This window comes from Geospiza fortis, unplaced genomic scaffold (genome assembly GCF_000277835.1).
Source record: "Geospiza fortis unplaced genomic scaffold, GeoFor_1.0 scaffold44, whole genome shotgun sequence".
Classification (NCBI taxonomy): domain Eukaryota; kingdom Metazoa; phylum Chordata; class Aves; order Passeriformes; family Thraupidae; genus Geospiza; species Geospiza fortis.
The window spans coordinates 1,637,211-1,654,318 of NW_005054404.1; the positions used below are offsets into that span (position 1 = coordinate 1,637,211).

Sequence of the window (17,108 nt, forward strand, 5' to 3'; positions counted from 1 at the left end):
TTGAGGAATCAATATACAATTAGGAGGAGCATTAAACACTAAGACATGCAATGTGGCTCACTCGAATTATTAGTATAGGCTTCATCTGGACCAAATTTTAAACAGAGGTTTCTCTGTGGGTGATTCTTCATTACTGTTGTCACTTGGGTCAGACGTGACCCTGTGCAGTGACCCCCTCCCCTTACTGTGCTTTGGTTCATTGATTTTGTGATCTGCACTTCAGCCTCAAATGAACATTCAGTCTGTGAAATCAGACTAGTGCTAAGTCAAAGTAAAAGCTAAACAACCTTGTAATGTGTCTTCTGATGTGGACCTGAATCACACTGGACCTCTGTTGTCTGAGTTTCACTCTAGTTACATATTGGAGTTCAGTAAGACTTCATAGGGTCAATAGTATTTGGCCCCACTACTAGCTAGCATGGTCACTGCCTACAAGAGAGACTGCTTAACCCTCTCAAAATATATGAGCTCGTCCCTATGGTTTTGGTAAACAGCTTGAAAAAACAGCAGAACCACAGAACAGCTGCAGCTGGGAGATGACTGGAGGTGATCAGGTCCAAACCCCTGTTCAAGAAGGAGCACCTGCAGGCAGTTGCCCAGGACCATGGCCACGCGGCTTCTGAGTGTCTCCAAGAGTGGAGACCCAGCACCACTCTGGACAGCCTGTGTCTGGGCTTGGGAAAATATTCCTTATGTTCTAGTCCTATCACTGGGCAGCACAGAAAAGAGATTGGCTTTGTCTTCCTTATGCCTTCCCCTCAAGGATTTAGAGAGATCTTGAGAAAATATCAAGGAAGTACACTCCATTGTCTAGGGAAAGCTAAAAAGTGTTCTTTCCTAAATTTATTCTTAAAAATTTAATTAATTTTAAGGCAGTGTGAGATTTCTACACAGTATTTAGTAAAATGAAACAAAATGCCACATTAAAAAAAATTATATGCAGCTCAGGGAGAAAATTCTCTTCTGAAAGCATATTACATCTTAAAAATAAATTATTTATTAGAAATAACATGTTCAAACAAGTAAAATGACAAAGCTAAGAGTAACCCACTCTGAAAATGGTACTTTTTTCCCCTGCACACACTGAATTTGAGACAGGGTAAATTCTCTGAATTATTAATTCAAAGAACTTTTTATATTAAAAGAAGACTTTATAACAATTTCCAATGCTCTTTTGAATTGCGTAAGTCTAATGTAAATGGCTTGTGAAATATATCACTTAAAGTACACCTTTTTTCCCCATAAAGAGCTCCAGAGGTTATAAATGATAAGAAATAATAATAATAATCCAAATGGAAATACAAACATGCTTGCAGTAGACCAGCTGTTGTTTAGGGAAAAAGCACTTACAAAGGACTGGGCCTCCAAGTTCAAGACCTTCAGGCAAAACAGCCAAAGGGTCAACAACAAGAAAAGAAAAGCAGTGTTGTTCTTTTGATTTGAATTCTCAGTAGGTTTGCCTGAGAGAACAACTAGGGGGAAAATTCCACCCTTTTACAAATCACCCACCCCACTTAGTGTTTTAATGGTTTCTTACACAAGAACTATCGTTTTATTGGCAGGTTATTAGATTTTGGACCAGTGTCATTTGACTAGGCCAGTATTAATAATAATAATGTGGTTTATGCAGTGCAGGGTCAGATCAGTAAAGTGCTGTTAACAGATGACAGGTTTGATTACCGTTTGCTTTAGGCAAGACATATGGATCCCTTAGGAACAGCAGCACAGGCTGGTGGGACAGTTTGCTGGAAAGGTCAAGAACAGGGATGTCAGTATCAAGGGACAGCAAACAGACTGTTCTACAAACTAGCTTTGATAAAGTGAAGTGGTCGAGCTGCTGGGAACCATGCAGTGCGGTTCCACACACCAGGGCTGCCCAGAAGGGCAGGCTCCATCTCCAAAAAGCAAAGCTTGCTGCTCCTCAGCCATACACTGAGACCCTCAGTGTCAAGCTGGAGTGAAGGGGCTGCATCCAGGAGGACTGGCTTGCAGCTCTGAAACTTCCTGATGCTGCTCTGCTCCCTGGCACGTGGTCATGCAGGCTACAAGACCACCTACAGCCAGGGTCCACAGGCTCTCCAGGCCACCAAGCTGACTCAAAATGCCACCGTGTTTTTACAGCCCCCAAAGCAGTTGCTGTATCCATCACTTGTGGAGAGAAGCCCTTGGAAGCCCCTCAGGCCTGACTCTCACCCTTAGCCATATCACAGACAGCCTCCCCCAGCCCTCTCCACTCTGCTCTGTACATATACATTCCAAGTAGTGCCACCAGATGCAGAAGCTCTATCAAATGCATGGGGAAGAACCCAGATCTTGGATTCTAATTCCTTCTGCTAAATCTTGCTACAAAAAATACATTCCCAGATGTATTTCAGAGCTGGCACTGTTCTGTCAGTTTTGTAAAGAATTTCTCAATGCTAGCATAAGGATGTTCCAGCCACACTAAAAATGGATAGATATAGCACAGCTGATGGTAATATTTAACAAATACAATTTTAATGCTAAACTACTTCTAATTTGTTAACTGCAAGGAACAAATAAAATAAATGGCAATAATTTAAGCAATTTATTAATCAGGTGCCCTATAAAGAGTAGAAATCAAGCTCACCTTGATTCTTCAGATTCTGTTTCATCAAAAGAGCTGCAAGTAAAGTGACAGGAAATTTGGTTACAACAAAATTAATTTTACAATTAAAACCCCCAAATCCTTTAAGAATCACCAAAGGGAGCAATTTGCTGGTCAGTGGCCACATAATGCCACATAAGGAAATATACATGGGAGATTGTATCATTTTATAACCACCACTATTTGAAAATGACAGCATCCATTTTACTGTAACAGATTAATTTCCATCAATCTATCTGTGAAGTGCTGAGGTGTAGTACCACTGAGGATACTGGCTGATGTCATTAACTGCAAGTGAAAACTACAAGCCTGATAGCTTCTGAGTCACTCTGGACACTGCCCTGTGCCATAGAGACCTCCAAGGATAAAAGGGCCTCAAAATTATCTTCAGGTAAATTTGCCTTTTCACTACTATGGATTCAAACAGCCTGCCCCGAAGTGGAAAAGGGCCACGTGGCTTTCTGGGGAGCAGAATGGTAATGCTTCTGAACTATCAATCACATCATCTTACATAGCAAAATAAATTCTGCCTACAAAGCTCACAGCTGCAGATGGTAACAGAGCTTCCAGTTACACTGGTTTGGGTATTTCTGTAGCCCTTACACTCATCGTCCCAAGATTCCCTTCTGCCACTGGCTAGGAACCCTTCCCAGAGGATGGGCAATCAGGTCACTGGGGTAATGTCATCAGAAAGGTGAAAGAACCTCATTTTTGAACACACAGAGTGAGATCATAAAATTATCATGGAATGATGCACTATGTTGTGCAGATGCTATGATCATAAAACACATGCAAAAGCTTTCTATGCAATTTTACTAAGCGCTTATGAATATCTTACATTTCAGTAGATACTTCATGATCTACAAGAAAGTAATATTTTTCTCATCTAAGCTCTCCTTTGCTTTCCAATAATATTACATTACACTTCCCTTCTGTCATGAACATGCTGGATTTATTTTACAACCTTTTGGGGATATATAAACATACTTAACATGAACCTAATGCCCATTTATTTTACAGTGTTAGAGTTGGCAGCAAGACCATTTTAAGTCAATGGAATTGCATCAGCACTGAGTGGATGTGGGCCTTTTGGCCTCCATATATTTTTCGGTAAAGGAGAGCTTACCCACAGCTTTCTGCTTTTGGCAAGGTAGGTACATGACGAACATTCAGAAAGTCAAGAAATATCTTAGGGAGCTCTTCATTTTCTAAAATGACTGTCTGTAAAAAAAAAGGCACAATAGAAACCCCAGTTTAAAAAAATTTTTTAGATATTGCACAGTTCCATTCAAGCTTCTAAAACATTTCTCTCTTGCAATACTTTTCAGTTCTCCATTTTTACACCTATTTTGGAATGCCTCATTTTGATAGGAAAACCACAGTTCTTGATGAATCACTCAGAAATACATTCAGCTTATGCTACTACATTCTTTTTCACCTGCCATCACTGGTGCCAGCATATATTCCTCTCAGGCAGAGATGTCTGATTCTGGAACTAAGTTACTGGCATGCTTATTTGTGAATGAAGTTCTGTTTATTTCAAATATAAAATAAAACAGCCTCACCTTAGTGCTTTCATGTTCACCTCACAGAAGACTACCATCTGGCTTGTGAGCAGAAGAACTCTTCACTTTGTGCAGTTTTATTAATGCACGTCTTGGTAAACGACAACAAGGGAAACTCCCTGCTTGGCTTGACAGGTCCACATACAATACACTCCATGTATCTGCCCTACAGTTCTGAATCACAAAGCTCTGACCATGCAGCTGCTGGCCAGACTTGCCACATTCTTCCACAACTGTGATACAATGGCCACATAATGCCCAGACTACATTCTCTGTTTTTCCCTTGATGAGACGATCTATAGTTTTCACAGGGCAAAGAAAAACAGTTCATAAATTCAACCAACGTCTCACCTGAAAGATAAAGCCGCTATTTCTTTACTATTCATACTGACATGCATTCTGAAAACGTGTACTTCACAAGAAAAATTACGCCATAAGCTTTCTTAAAGAGATATCCTTAATGAAGGCCTGATCTGAAGTGAATGTATGTATGGAAGAAACTTCACTGGATTTAAAATTAAATTGACTACTAGAAGCAAAGCTTTCCATGTTCATCCTGCTCACTTTCCCACCCCATGATAGAAGTAATAAATATAGAGAAGAAACAAGTCTGGAAAGACACGTTACTCTTACATTCAGAAGGTAACTTACTCCTGCGTGTGTATTCTTTTACATTACAATATCACAAGGGAGACACTGGTATATAGAGGATAGCAGGATGACAAAAAGAAAAAGAAAGGTTGGAAGAGACATCTAGAAGTCATCTAGATTTTATAGCAGGTTTTATAGCAAATGGTTTGGTTATTTGTGTAAGGAAAACCTGCTCAATATAAGATGTAATGGACTTAAATCATTTAAAAACAAAAGTATTTGAGAACTGGATTTTTTTATTTTACATTTGCAGGTCTGAATGCAGAGGCTATGCTTTCTTAACAGCTGAGGCCATCACTAAAATTTTTGAATAAAAGATCAGTGAAAAATGCAGCTTTTGAACTTTTCTGTTCCAGATTTTAAGGGATACAACAAACAAGGAGGTCTAAAATGTTGGTAAGTGTTAAGCCTTTCAGTTCACCTCTATATGAAGATGCTGCATTAAAAATGCCACTGTTTGCATTCTGCAAAATCAGCACTCTGCTGCTGAAAAATTTATCCCGTTCTGCATTTACGTTATGCACAAAAGAAAGTGTGGAGGTGGATGCATATTCAGAGAGTGTGTGAATTGCATAGAAATGTGTATGGCTGGATCAAATAAAACCATCTTGCTAATTATATGCGATGAGGAACTGCAAAAAGTTGTAGAAAGATGTTTAAGGGCATCCAGTGCTTATGTGCAACTTCATACATAAACTCTTGACAGCTTTTTCTAAAAGCTGAGCTGCCTGCTGAGGCTGCTGAATGGAGCAGGGAAGAACAGAAGGATACACCATTTTATAAAAGAAAAACTACTGACAGGTCTTACAAGCCTACTTGCTTCTACTTCCACTCACTTGAGATTAATATCTCATTCTATTTTGGTTTGGGTTTCCCCCCCACCACCCATGTATCAAGTCAACCCAAGCTCTGTTAATCCTGGCCTGACCAAATACCTTTCACAAAAAAATGTAAGCAAGTAGTATCCATTTTAGTCTGTTAAGCCATACAGTTTCTTAGTGGTCAATAACTCTGCTTTAGTGATCACTAAACTTGAAATGTAGAATTTGAAGAGAAGCAAAGGCAATTTTGCACTGCATTGTATTTGTACACCACCTCTGCTGATTGGGAATATTGTCATTTCCAGAGTTTTATGAAGGAAGGAATGACTGCATTGACCAAAGGAGTATTTTGCAAGTGATATAATATAATGTGACATGGATTTTCAAGTATTAAAAATAAAAATATGAAGTTTACAAGTTAATTATACTAATAGGGGGCAAATTATCTTCTGGCTTGACTTCATTGGCTTTGATTCAACAAGGGGCGAGGACATAATCTTGCCATTTAAAATACACAGTGGAAACCAAAGGAAAGGAGAAAAAACAAAGCCTGATAACAACAGCAACAACATAACTAAACTAAAACAAAGAAAAGCCAACAAAAAGCCACACAAACCCCAAATCCACCGAACCAACCAATACCAAAATAAAACCTCTAGAAGTACCAACCAGCCACAATGGAGTAGGCGTGTGCATGTAGAAAAAAAAAATCTAAGCATTCTCAGCTTCCTACTGAAGTTAGAAAAATTACTCTTAAATCAGAAATGTTATTATAAGAGATTTTTTACTTCTGTCTGAAAACCTGTAAGAAATCCATATTTTGCAAACCTGACCATCTTTACATGATAGGATAGTTCAGAAAAGGAACCAGCAGGTAAAGTTTCTCAACCATTACCTATAATTTGTGATGTAATATGCTCAACGGCAGAGTTTGTTCCAGTGAATATATGATATTGGTTTGTAGGCATGACTAGCTATCTTGTTTGCTCTGCTGCCAGAAACTGAAATATAAATATTTTCAAAGAAATAAAAACTCACACTTAGTTCTTTGTAATGTGAATTTTTGTTGCATCCAAATTCTATCAAGATCATAGCAATGAATTTCAAATATGGGCCTCAGAGTGCTAAGTAAGCTAATTTAAGAAAAAATCCCCAGGATGTGTATTTCCTTCCTAAACGAAATAAAACTCCCTCTTCCCCCAAAACTAAACCTAATACAACCTCTAGCAAGTGATTTGGGAAGTGACTCCAGAAATACATTTTTCAACTCATTGATTTCAGCTGAACTAAAAGTGCCATATTTTCTTAGAAAATTGTAAAGGGTATTTATCTTTTACTGTCAAACTTTAATGAACTACGCTGTGCTTCAGGAGAAAAACCTGAACACAACACAACACAACACAAGGGAAAGTCTGATGTTTACATCAGTAGAAATGTCTTTTTCATTGGAAGGGTGCAATTATTATTATGTAAGACAAATCATAAAATCCCCGATTTTTCTACCTTATCAGTTTCATAAAATCATGTTCCCTAAGGATATCATTGATTAGTTGCACATGTTCTTTCAGTGACATCTGAAATACTTAATTGTCGGTTATTTTTTCTCCTTCAGTAAGTAAAATATAGTCACAAAATTGCAAAGGGACTTGTTCTGCCTTAACCTTAGCTAGATGCCATCATGCAGTGGAAAACAGTGCTAAAATATCACAGGATAATGCTCTCCAACAAGGGAGACATATAAACAGCATAATGATTTCCCATGAGTTTCCTTTTTAGAAAATTGTCACTAAAGCCAGGGTAAGTGGTGACATATCTTCACAGAGGACACTGTGAAATCGAACACTGGCATTCTAGTTAGGCCCAAACCTACTCATCAGCCAATTATAACAGTAACTGAACATCTCGCTGAAAACCTGAACAAGACCACTTTGCTAACCTTCAGAGATCATGCCACAGATATGCATCATTTTCTATTATTACTATTATTACTATTATTATTATTACTATTATTATTATTATTATTATTATTATTATTATTATTATAATTATTATTATTATTATAACTGCTGGTTTAAATAAAGGAAGTTTTTAAAATCAATTTCTTACAGTAATCCATCACACTTTCTTGAGGTTGCTGGAAGAACTGTGGGAAAGGGAGAAAAGTGAGTGGGAGCTGAGTTACAGGGTTTTTACAGACTTTTTACAGACTTTTCTATTCAGTCGGGTTTAGTTTGAAAGGCTGTACTGTTAGGGTGAAAAAGTTCATGACAGTTTTTCCTCTCTTCACAGGGAAAGATGCTTCACAATACCTAATTCAGTGGTGCAGCTAAAATGGGGGAAAAGAAAATCAATACATTCCAGCTACAGTAAGTAGGCTAGAGTGTCAGTCTCCACTGGGACCAAAATCCACATCTTTTAGAACATTTTAGAGTCTATATTCTTCTATTAACCTGCTTTTCCTGAACTGCTTTACACAGTCCCATGAAATGATAAAAAGGTTATCAAAAGAACACATTAGCTAAAAACCAAGTAGACAAAGGAACCAGACTTGAATGATTAAACTTTTCTTTTTTAAAGTAATAGCAGATACAATCATGTTTTATAATATCCATTGTGAAGAACTATGAAGAAACTCACTCCCTTTTTCAGTGAGGCTTGTTAGAGGTTATTAACTGGGATTAATTCTAAAAAGAATTTCCACTTTTCATTACTACCACAAGTATTCACATATGTAAGAATAGAACAAGGTTATCAAACGTGCTTAAAAACCTGTATTCAGTTTCAAGAAACATGCAGATACATGTACAACAACACAGAGGTGATGCTCCATATGAAGCATGAGCTAATTAACACTCCCACACCGTGTATCAAAGGGAAGTCAACAGTAAGAGTGACATCCATGCAGTAGAGCTTGAAAGGGAAACAATACTGACTATAAGGATTATAAAACAAAATACATCCAATGAAGATCCAGAAGTTCCAACTGAGCTATCTGAAAGATAATGTAAAGTCACAAGAGTTTAAAAAAAAGAAGGACAGAGGGGAATTGCACATCTGAACCTCAAGACTGGAGGATACTTCCTGTGAGCTTAAAACTCCCCTCATATCTCATGAGTGACAAATCCATCTATCATAGTAATCTCAAGCTATGCAAAGGATAAATTAGATGAAAGGGAAGCCCAATAATTTAAATGACTACTGGATCATCAGTGAAAATGTGTATGCAGAAATTCATGACAGTGTCTACAACTTACACTCCAAGGCAGTTTACTGATTTTAGTTTAAAAATAGGTCTAAAGATGACAGCACCTTAGCTAGAAAGGCAGTTAAAAACACAGTTACAATTCCAACTAATATTTAACTACTAAGTGCAGACTTGTGGTTAAGTCTACAGATATAACCCATTTCATGTGAAAATAAAATATTGAATTTTTTTTCCAGAAAACTGGGAACATAATTTAGTGGGAGCAAACAGTGAACTTCTCTTCAGTAAAAGAGGAGACTAGTCCTTGAAAGATTAGAAACAAAGTGCAAGAACAGTTCCTTTGAAAAATACAAATGAAAGGAAGCGGTCAATACAATTTCCTGAGACATTGCTCAAAGGATTGGAGGTGAAGACAAAGCTGGATGAGAAATGAAGAAATCAACAGAGCAAAAGGAAAAGAAACAGGCAGAAAGGAAAAAAAAGGGCAGGCCAAGTTAATGACATTATAAAAACTTAGCAGGAACAAGAAAGGCTTTTAAAAATAAGTGACAGGAAAAAGTAATACAAAGAGTAAATATACCCACTAATGACAGACACAAAATTAGATGCTGATTTCAAAATGTGTAAATTGAAGTATTTTTCAGAAGTAATCGACAACTGGGAACATGAAAAATTAACAAGTAATAAAGACAATGTGAATAGTGGTGGTGATTACACACAGGTGCAGGAACAGCTGCATTTATATATATATATATATATACGCATATATATATATGTGTATGTATAAATTAGTAGATCCAGAAAATACACATTCTAGGAAGATACAGAAATTAGGTAGTTAGGCTTGGAAAAGTTCTCTCAAGAGTACAGGGGAAGAAGGCTTATAAAAAAGCAACCATATTTTCTATTGCCATACACAGTAGATTGCAGTACTGTTTTCTAAAAGCTTAAAAGAACTAAATACAAATATGCTATCATTAAAAAAAAAACCCCACTGAACATTCAGGAGAAGCAAGGTGCCTCATTTACCTTGCCTCATTTACCCAGTCCCTCTCCCAGGGCAAGATCCAACTGGCAGTGCCACGGAGCACCAGGATGCTCACCTGAGACAGGCAGCATCTGAGACCTCTTACACAACCCCCCAGACCAACAGAGTCATTGGTAAATGCCAGAATTTCCTCACAAAACACTCTAGGTACAAACCGGCCACAAGAACTGCCTGCACACAGCACAGTTCATATTACCAGAAGTGCATGTGTTTTCCCTGTTCATGAAGTTTCTGCTGTTCACTACCAGAGCGTTATGAGACATCAGTTATCTATAAATTACATTTTGGAAAGCATAAAGGGAAAAGATCACCAAGAAAAATAGAGAAAAAGAAAAAGAAAGATAAGAAGCGTAACAAATGTAGTTGCAAATTATAACACGAGGGAAATTTCAAAATTGATAGGTTTTTGCTTTCTGTCAGTCAGGTATTGCCCTCCTTCTATGCTGATCCTTGTGCATCAGGGAGAAGGTTGCATGGGAAAAAGAAGCAAAACCCTGCAACAGATCTGACCAGGTAATTAAATACTATCATAAATACATAATCTACTTTAAAGTGGAAATGTCAGTTCTTCATTTTTCAAATTTGCAAGTCCTAATCTTCCTCCTCTAAATATCAGGGTTTAGTGTACATTCCTGTCTACTTAATATGTGACAACCCTCTTAGAATTGTAGACTTATTTAGGTGGGAAAAGGTCTTTAAGACCAACCCTTACCCAGCACTGCTGAATCCATCACTAAATCAATTTCCTAAGAGCCATGTCTATGTCTTTTAAATAAATATCTCCAGGGATGGTGACTCAACTACTTCCCTGGACAACTTGTTCCAATGCTTGACAACCTGTTCCTTGAAGGAATTTTCCCTCACATCAGATCTAAACCTCCCCTGCCCAGGTAGAGGCCATTTCCTCTTATCCTGCCACTTCTTATCCGAGAGAGGAGACCAACCCCCATTCTGCCACAACCTCCTTTCATGTAGTTGTATAGTGATCAGGTCTCCCCTGAGAAAAATTTTCTCCAGGCTAAATCTGCCCAGCTCCGTCAGCTGTTCCCCAGAGGACTTGTGCTCCAGACCCCTCACCAGCTCCACTGCCCTTCTCCTGGACATGCTCCAGTGCCTCAATGTCCTTCTTGAATTGAGGGGCTCAGATCTGAATGCAGGATTCAAGGTGTGATTGTGATTCAAGGTGTCACCAGTGTCCAGTACAGGGGGACAATCCCTGCCCTGCTCCTGCTGGCCACACTATTGTGGACACATGCCAGGATGTGCCTTCTTGGCCACCTGGGCACAGTTGGCTCATGTTCAGCTGATGTCAACCAGCACCCCCAGGTCCTTTTCTTCTGTGTAGCTTTCCAGCCTCTCTGCCCCCAGCCTGTACCACTGCAGGGGGCTGTAACAACCCAAGGGCTGGACACAGATCTTCGTCTCATTGAACCTCATCCAGCTGGCCTCAGCCCATCATTCCAGCCTGTCCAGATCCCTCTGCAGAGCCTTCCTACCTTCCAGCAGATCAACACTGCTACCCAACTCAGTGTCATCTGCAAAGTGACACAGGGTGCACTTGATCCCCACATCCAGATCATGGATAAAGACTTTACAGGGCTGTCCCCAGCACTGAGCCCTGGGGATCAGCATTTGTGAGTGGCCAGGAGCTGGATGTAACTCCATTCACCTCCACTCTCTGGGCCTGGCTGTCCAGCAAAGAGTATCTGTTCAAGACATGAGCAGCCGTTGTGAAGCCATCAGCATTCATCACTGTCAGATTTAAACTCAAAATATCCACCATACACTTCCATTTTCCCTTTCTTTTGGATCCCCATCAAAGCATTTCCATAGTTGAGATCATAAAACACACAGAAAGGTATTTGCTTTTAACAGTAACACATCAGCAGGAGCACAGTATTCCTTCAAAGAAAACTTATTCATTTCTGGATTAACAATGGTGTATAACATCTTGTTTATATCTGCTTTAGAACCAGAGAACTAAAAAAATTACAGTAATGATGATGATGATGATGACAGTAACAAAAATAGTAATAGTAATAATAATAATGATGATGGCAATAGAGTACCATGAGAGAACTGGGTATTAAAGTAATATGCCTGTACCAGGAAGATAGTAATAACAATAAGAAGTAGAATTATTGGCAACAAAGATATACACATATGAATGGAAACATATCACAGAACTGCTGTGATTGAAACAGAGAGACTCTGGATAGATGGTTACTGACTATAAACTACAACAGAGGAAAGAGACTCTGTTTCAATACCTACTGCAGCTCCTGAAAGGATAGAGCCTACTTTCATTTCTAAAAAGCTTTCAACAAACCACCTCCCCACCCCCCCCCCCCCCCCCCCCCCAAAAGCCTTAAGGCAAACTCAGCAAAGATAAATAAGTTGTTACAAGATCCTTGCAAAGATAAATAAGTTGTTATGAGATAGGTTAGGAGAACACTGCTCTGAGTGATGCATATTGGAAAAAATGTAACAAAACAATCACGGAGCTTAGAACAGCCATTAGTGAATGGGGGAGTGAGTTGCTGATGGCTATAATAGCATTTTCACTTTTTAGCTTCACGAGGAATCTCCCACAGCTCTAACTCATTTTGCTGGCTTTGCTCAGAACAAGGGAAGAGACAGATGTTTGGTAAGGTCTGAGGAACTTATCTATGAAAACAAGTCCTGCTTTCCAAAAGAATAACAATTTTATGCAAATCTTGTATCAAAATTTAAAAGCCATCTGAGCATGGTTTTCTCATCTGCATTATTTCTACAAGATACTGTAACAAAAATGCTATTGAACTCTACAATAACTTCTTATTTTGTATCTCTGACATTTTCTTGTCAGATGTTTTGGGTCAGGGTAAACTCTTGAGAAATGATTCTACATTCCCTTTGAAACTAATTAGACTAAGCAGCAGGTACCCTCTCCAAAGTCCAAACAAGAGAATGTAGAAAGCCCAGGGAATTCACTTCACCTGGGGTTAATGAACTCAATTGTGTCATTTTTGCAGAGGTAAAACAGGGGTAACATAGCTGGCAAAATATATTTAGATTTATATAGTGGTGTTTTTTGGGTTTTGTTTGTTAGTTTTGAGTGTTGGTAGCCCTTTCAGCACAAAACACAATGTTGAATGTACTCCAGGCTGTTTCATAATGTTGGAAGTGTAGTTACAATGAAATTGGCAAGCTTTATTTTAAAAATTCTGAAGCTTACTTAAACTTTAGTCAACAAGAAAATACATGCTGTGTGCAAGACATTTACTTACTTTAATTAGCAAAAGAAAGGTAAAAAATCTGTGTGTAGGGCTGAGTTTTTTTGGTTGGGTTTTTTTTCATCTGAATAGTTAATATACTAACAATTTACTTTGGTATCTTGATTCTGTACTTGAGGGGTGATTGCTAACAATGGCAAAGACGAACAAAGTATATTTTGACCACTGACAAACTTAGAAACGGAGAAAACAAAACTGGAGTCAGTTCTAACAGTACAGGTATAGAACAAGAATATGAATATATTTGTTTAAATTTGTGAAAGCAAAGGGCTTTTTCCTAGCAAGAGAAAACCCTGTTTTAAAACACACACTTATCCATGTTCTTTATATTAACTTCTGTTTGTGAACATTCTTATGTTTCAAACATTTCCATAGGCCTACAAGAGAGCAAGACCAAATCAACTCAGAACAACACAATAAATGCTGTACTGATAGTATTAGCAATTGATTTAAAAACATCTGTTTTCCTTGCTTTGAAAAACATTCATAAGGAATGTCTACTATGTATTGGAACCAACAGGTTAAAGTCAAAGACACAAACAACGTCTTCTTGCCTGCTTATGCCATAGAAACATCATAAGAAATGGTCAAAATGTAATGACACTTAAACACATGGATATTAAAAAAGCATAAGACAGCATTTCATAAATTACACAAGCAAACTGAAATCAATGTCAGAGTGAACAGAAGAACATTTTTAACAGATGCTGATATGCATGTTTAAATTAAATTCTTGATAAATAATTAGCTACTAACTCTGCTTGACAATGTTTTGCCAGGGGTCATAACTCAGTCATTATTTTCATTAAAAAGAAACATAATACAAAAGAAATAGAGGACAGTAGAGCAGTCATAATGGAGCAAATGATTTAATTTTATTCTCCTAAATAATCTAAGAACAGGAGAATGCTCAAGACTGTCCAAAAGCAGCAGTAAGTGTTTCTTGCAGTAAGTCACTGCAGAACAGTCAGGTGAGCAAGAAAGGCTTTAATCTGTAACACTTATCCAGTTTTGTCACCATGAGTCTGAATTTAGCTCTCACACTACAACACTTGTGGATCTTGACAGATGGGTTATTTCTATGTGAAAAGAGACTGATCAAGGACTGTACCCTGATCCTCAATATCACCCACTAAACTACTCTTGCAGGAATAAGACTACAAGTTAACTAAAATGTTTTGTCTTAGAACAAACATGCCTATACTATATTTGCTGACATCCACTTCTATCACATATCTGCATTTTGTTAAAATCTGCCAAAGAATTAGAGATCTTGTTTATGCCAAAATTCTGCGTAAAATATCCTTCCACATACATTTTCAGAGAAAGCTGACTTTGTCATGCCTGCATGTCCTCCATTACAAGAGAGATCCAGCAGCAAATTATTAAATTCTGTATTCTTCAGTCAAATTACCTGTTTGCATAATCAATCCCAACATATTGCAGTATGATTTTGTCTTGCTAATGAATCAACAGTCTTTACACAGGTAGGACCAAACACATATAAATCAAAAAACCACAGCAGTTAAGACTTGTGATGTGGAGCCTGTGATGCTAAATTCTGGCTATTTTAAAAATCCTAAGTACTTGCTTGCTCATGGATTCAGTCTGCATCAGGAATTAATGTCATCAGAACTGCCAGAACTGGACAAAGTAATTCCCTTCCTCTGCAAGCACAGAACTCCTGCTTTTTGTTCGCACAGGACTTCCATGTTTTTCTTGTAAAAAACTCACAACCCTAAAACAACCCTCATAACCCCCCATCCTTTCTTTTTTCACTCCTGCCACCCTGGCAAAAAAACCTCACCTCTCTTTCAGAGAAATGAGCATGCCTTGTTACATGCTGCTCTGTAACTATAGGAGCAAATCAATAGCAGCTGAATGCCATCTGCTTCGGGCAGCAGAACAGCACCAAAAGTGTGAGCAATGCATCTTCCCTTATTGAAAGGTTATTTTATGCAAGTAAACAATTCATCGTCTTCTTGCACGCTTGATGCTCATTTACCACTTTTGATCAATAAAATATGCAAAACAACAAAAAAATTGAATCCTAAGAGTAGTTCTGATGCCAGTGTGATAGGTAATCAATACCAGGTCTCTGTTCAGTAAGGCAGCCAGTAGGGAAACTCCTTTATTGTATGAACCCAGGAGAAAGTGTGGAAATGTGTCTCATACCTATAAAATGCAATAAAAGAGTGAACATCACAACTTCTATCCTGGAAATAAAAAAAAAAAATAAAATAAAATAAAAAGGGGAGCCACTATTTTAGTTGTGTTTTCCCCCTAACTATGCAAATGTTACTAATGTCAACTTGCTTGATAATTTCTTGCAAAGAATCAGCTGTTATGGTGTTGCTAGACCTCCACTATCATTAACACAGATATTTGGTTAAATTGTAGTCATTACAACTAGACAACAAACCCTCTTCCTTCTGAAGCTGCTCTACCTTATTAAGCCTCAGTTTTCAATGTATTTATAGTTCAGGTGAACTCAGTTTTTCTGTTAAAAACAAACTGCTATGGGAATTTCTTCTGCACAGTGTTTCTTTTAGTCAGACCACAAACTGCCTTATTACATTAAGCCTCTTGACAATTGATTCAAGTAGAATACTTCTCTCCCGACAAAGAAAACAACATCATTTTTACAGATACTGCAGAACAAAACCTCCAATTTAAACACTTTCCTAAAATAATATAAAATACTTGAAATAACAGCTGCTACCCACAAATGCTCTCTAGTTTAGAGTACCAGATATCCTAACATAAAAAAAAATTAAAATTACTACTCTCTCATTTGAAGATCAATTTTACAGATTGTATCAAAAAGCCACAAGTTATGCTGCACACTTCTGTATTCTGATCCGCACTTCACACCAAATTCTCTTCAGTCTTCTTTCCTGCCTATTTCTAGAAACACAATTATTTGGGTATGTGACCTTTACATACATTTGGTTATTTGAACTGAAAAAAAGCTTGATATTCTTCTGTAGAAGAGTATCTTATGCAGGGCTTCCATTTAAGAGAACTAATCAGTACAATTAAAAAAAAAAAAAAAAACAAAACCAAAAAACCTTGATTTTTTAAATATTTGCAATGCAAGGCATTTTCCAACGCACAGGCTTTGAGAAAAGTTCTATTAAAGTAAAACCAAGACATACTGACTAAAACCCTATTTCACCATAAGATTATAACCAAACAGTAAGTTGTAGTCAAGCAGCAGTACTTCTACATATGAAAGGCAAAAAAAATCTCTCATTAGCAGTTCAGTTCTCATTATTATTGCAAAAAGAAGGCAACTGGAAGAACATATCTGCAAATCAGTGTGTATAGAATTTTTAAGGTAATTACTGGTAATTAAAAAAGAACATATTCACACATATGGAAAAAGTCCTTCTGAACAATCAATGAAGCTTATTGAATGTAAAATAGATTTGGGATTAGGATTTATTTAAATCTGTGAATTAGAGGCACGTTTATAAGCGACAGTTCAAAATTTTTCTTTTATTACCTTGTAAGACCCCAAACATTTGTAGTGGTAACAAGCAACCACCCCTTCTGTAAAACATAGCTTGGATCATATTCCTCCTGCATCCCTTCTTCAAAAATGCTTATGAGTTTATATGAACTTCAATATATGTCTTGCACACATTTATAGAAGCCAAAACAACTTTGATCAAATTAATAATACAGAACATAGTAGTGAAAGTGCAGTAGCTTGAAGTCAATGACCCAACTAGCAGCAAGGGTATAATTTAAAGTCAGAAATTTCCAGTGCATGCACCGTTAGCCACAGTGAACCTGTTACTGCTCTAAAGGGAATTGTTTGCCTCTTATTAGATTTTCTACAGCACAGCCATAAGTGATAAATGTACTGCTGTACTCACTGTCAAGTTAATCAATGCTGCCAAAGTTTTGTT

The 17,108-nt window shown here is 37.6% G+C and overlaps 1 protein-coding gene across 1 annotated transcript in view; it reads right to left on the minus strand.

The window, feature by feature from the left end:
- SNX24 (sorting nexin 24) overlaps nucleotides 1-17,108 on the minus strand; it is a 60,302-nt gene that overhangs the window by 3,714 nt on the left and 39,480 nt on the right. The window contains exons 4-6 of the mRNA XM_014309136.2: nucleotides 3,753-3,847; nucleotides 2,609-2,641; nucleotides 1,681-1,745 (exon numbers count right to left, since the gene is read on the minus strand). Of these exons, the coding sequence (XP_014164611.1) occupies nucleotides 1,681-1,745; nucleotides 2,609-2,641; nucleotides 3,753-3,847 (193 nt within the window). The remainder of the gene's footprint in view (nucleotides 1-1,680; nucleotides 1,746-2,608; nucleotides 2,642-3,752; nucleotides 3,848-17,108) is intronic.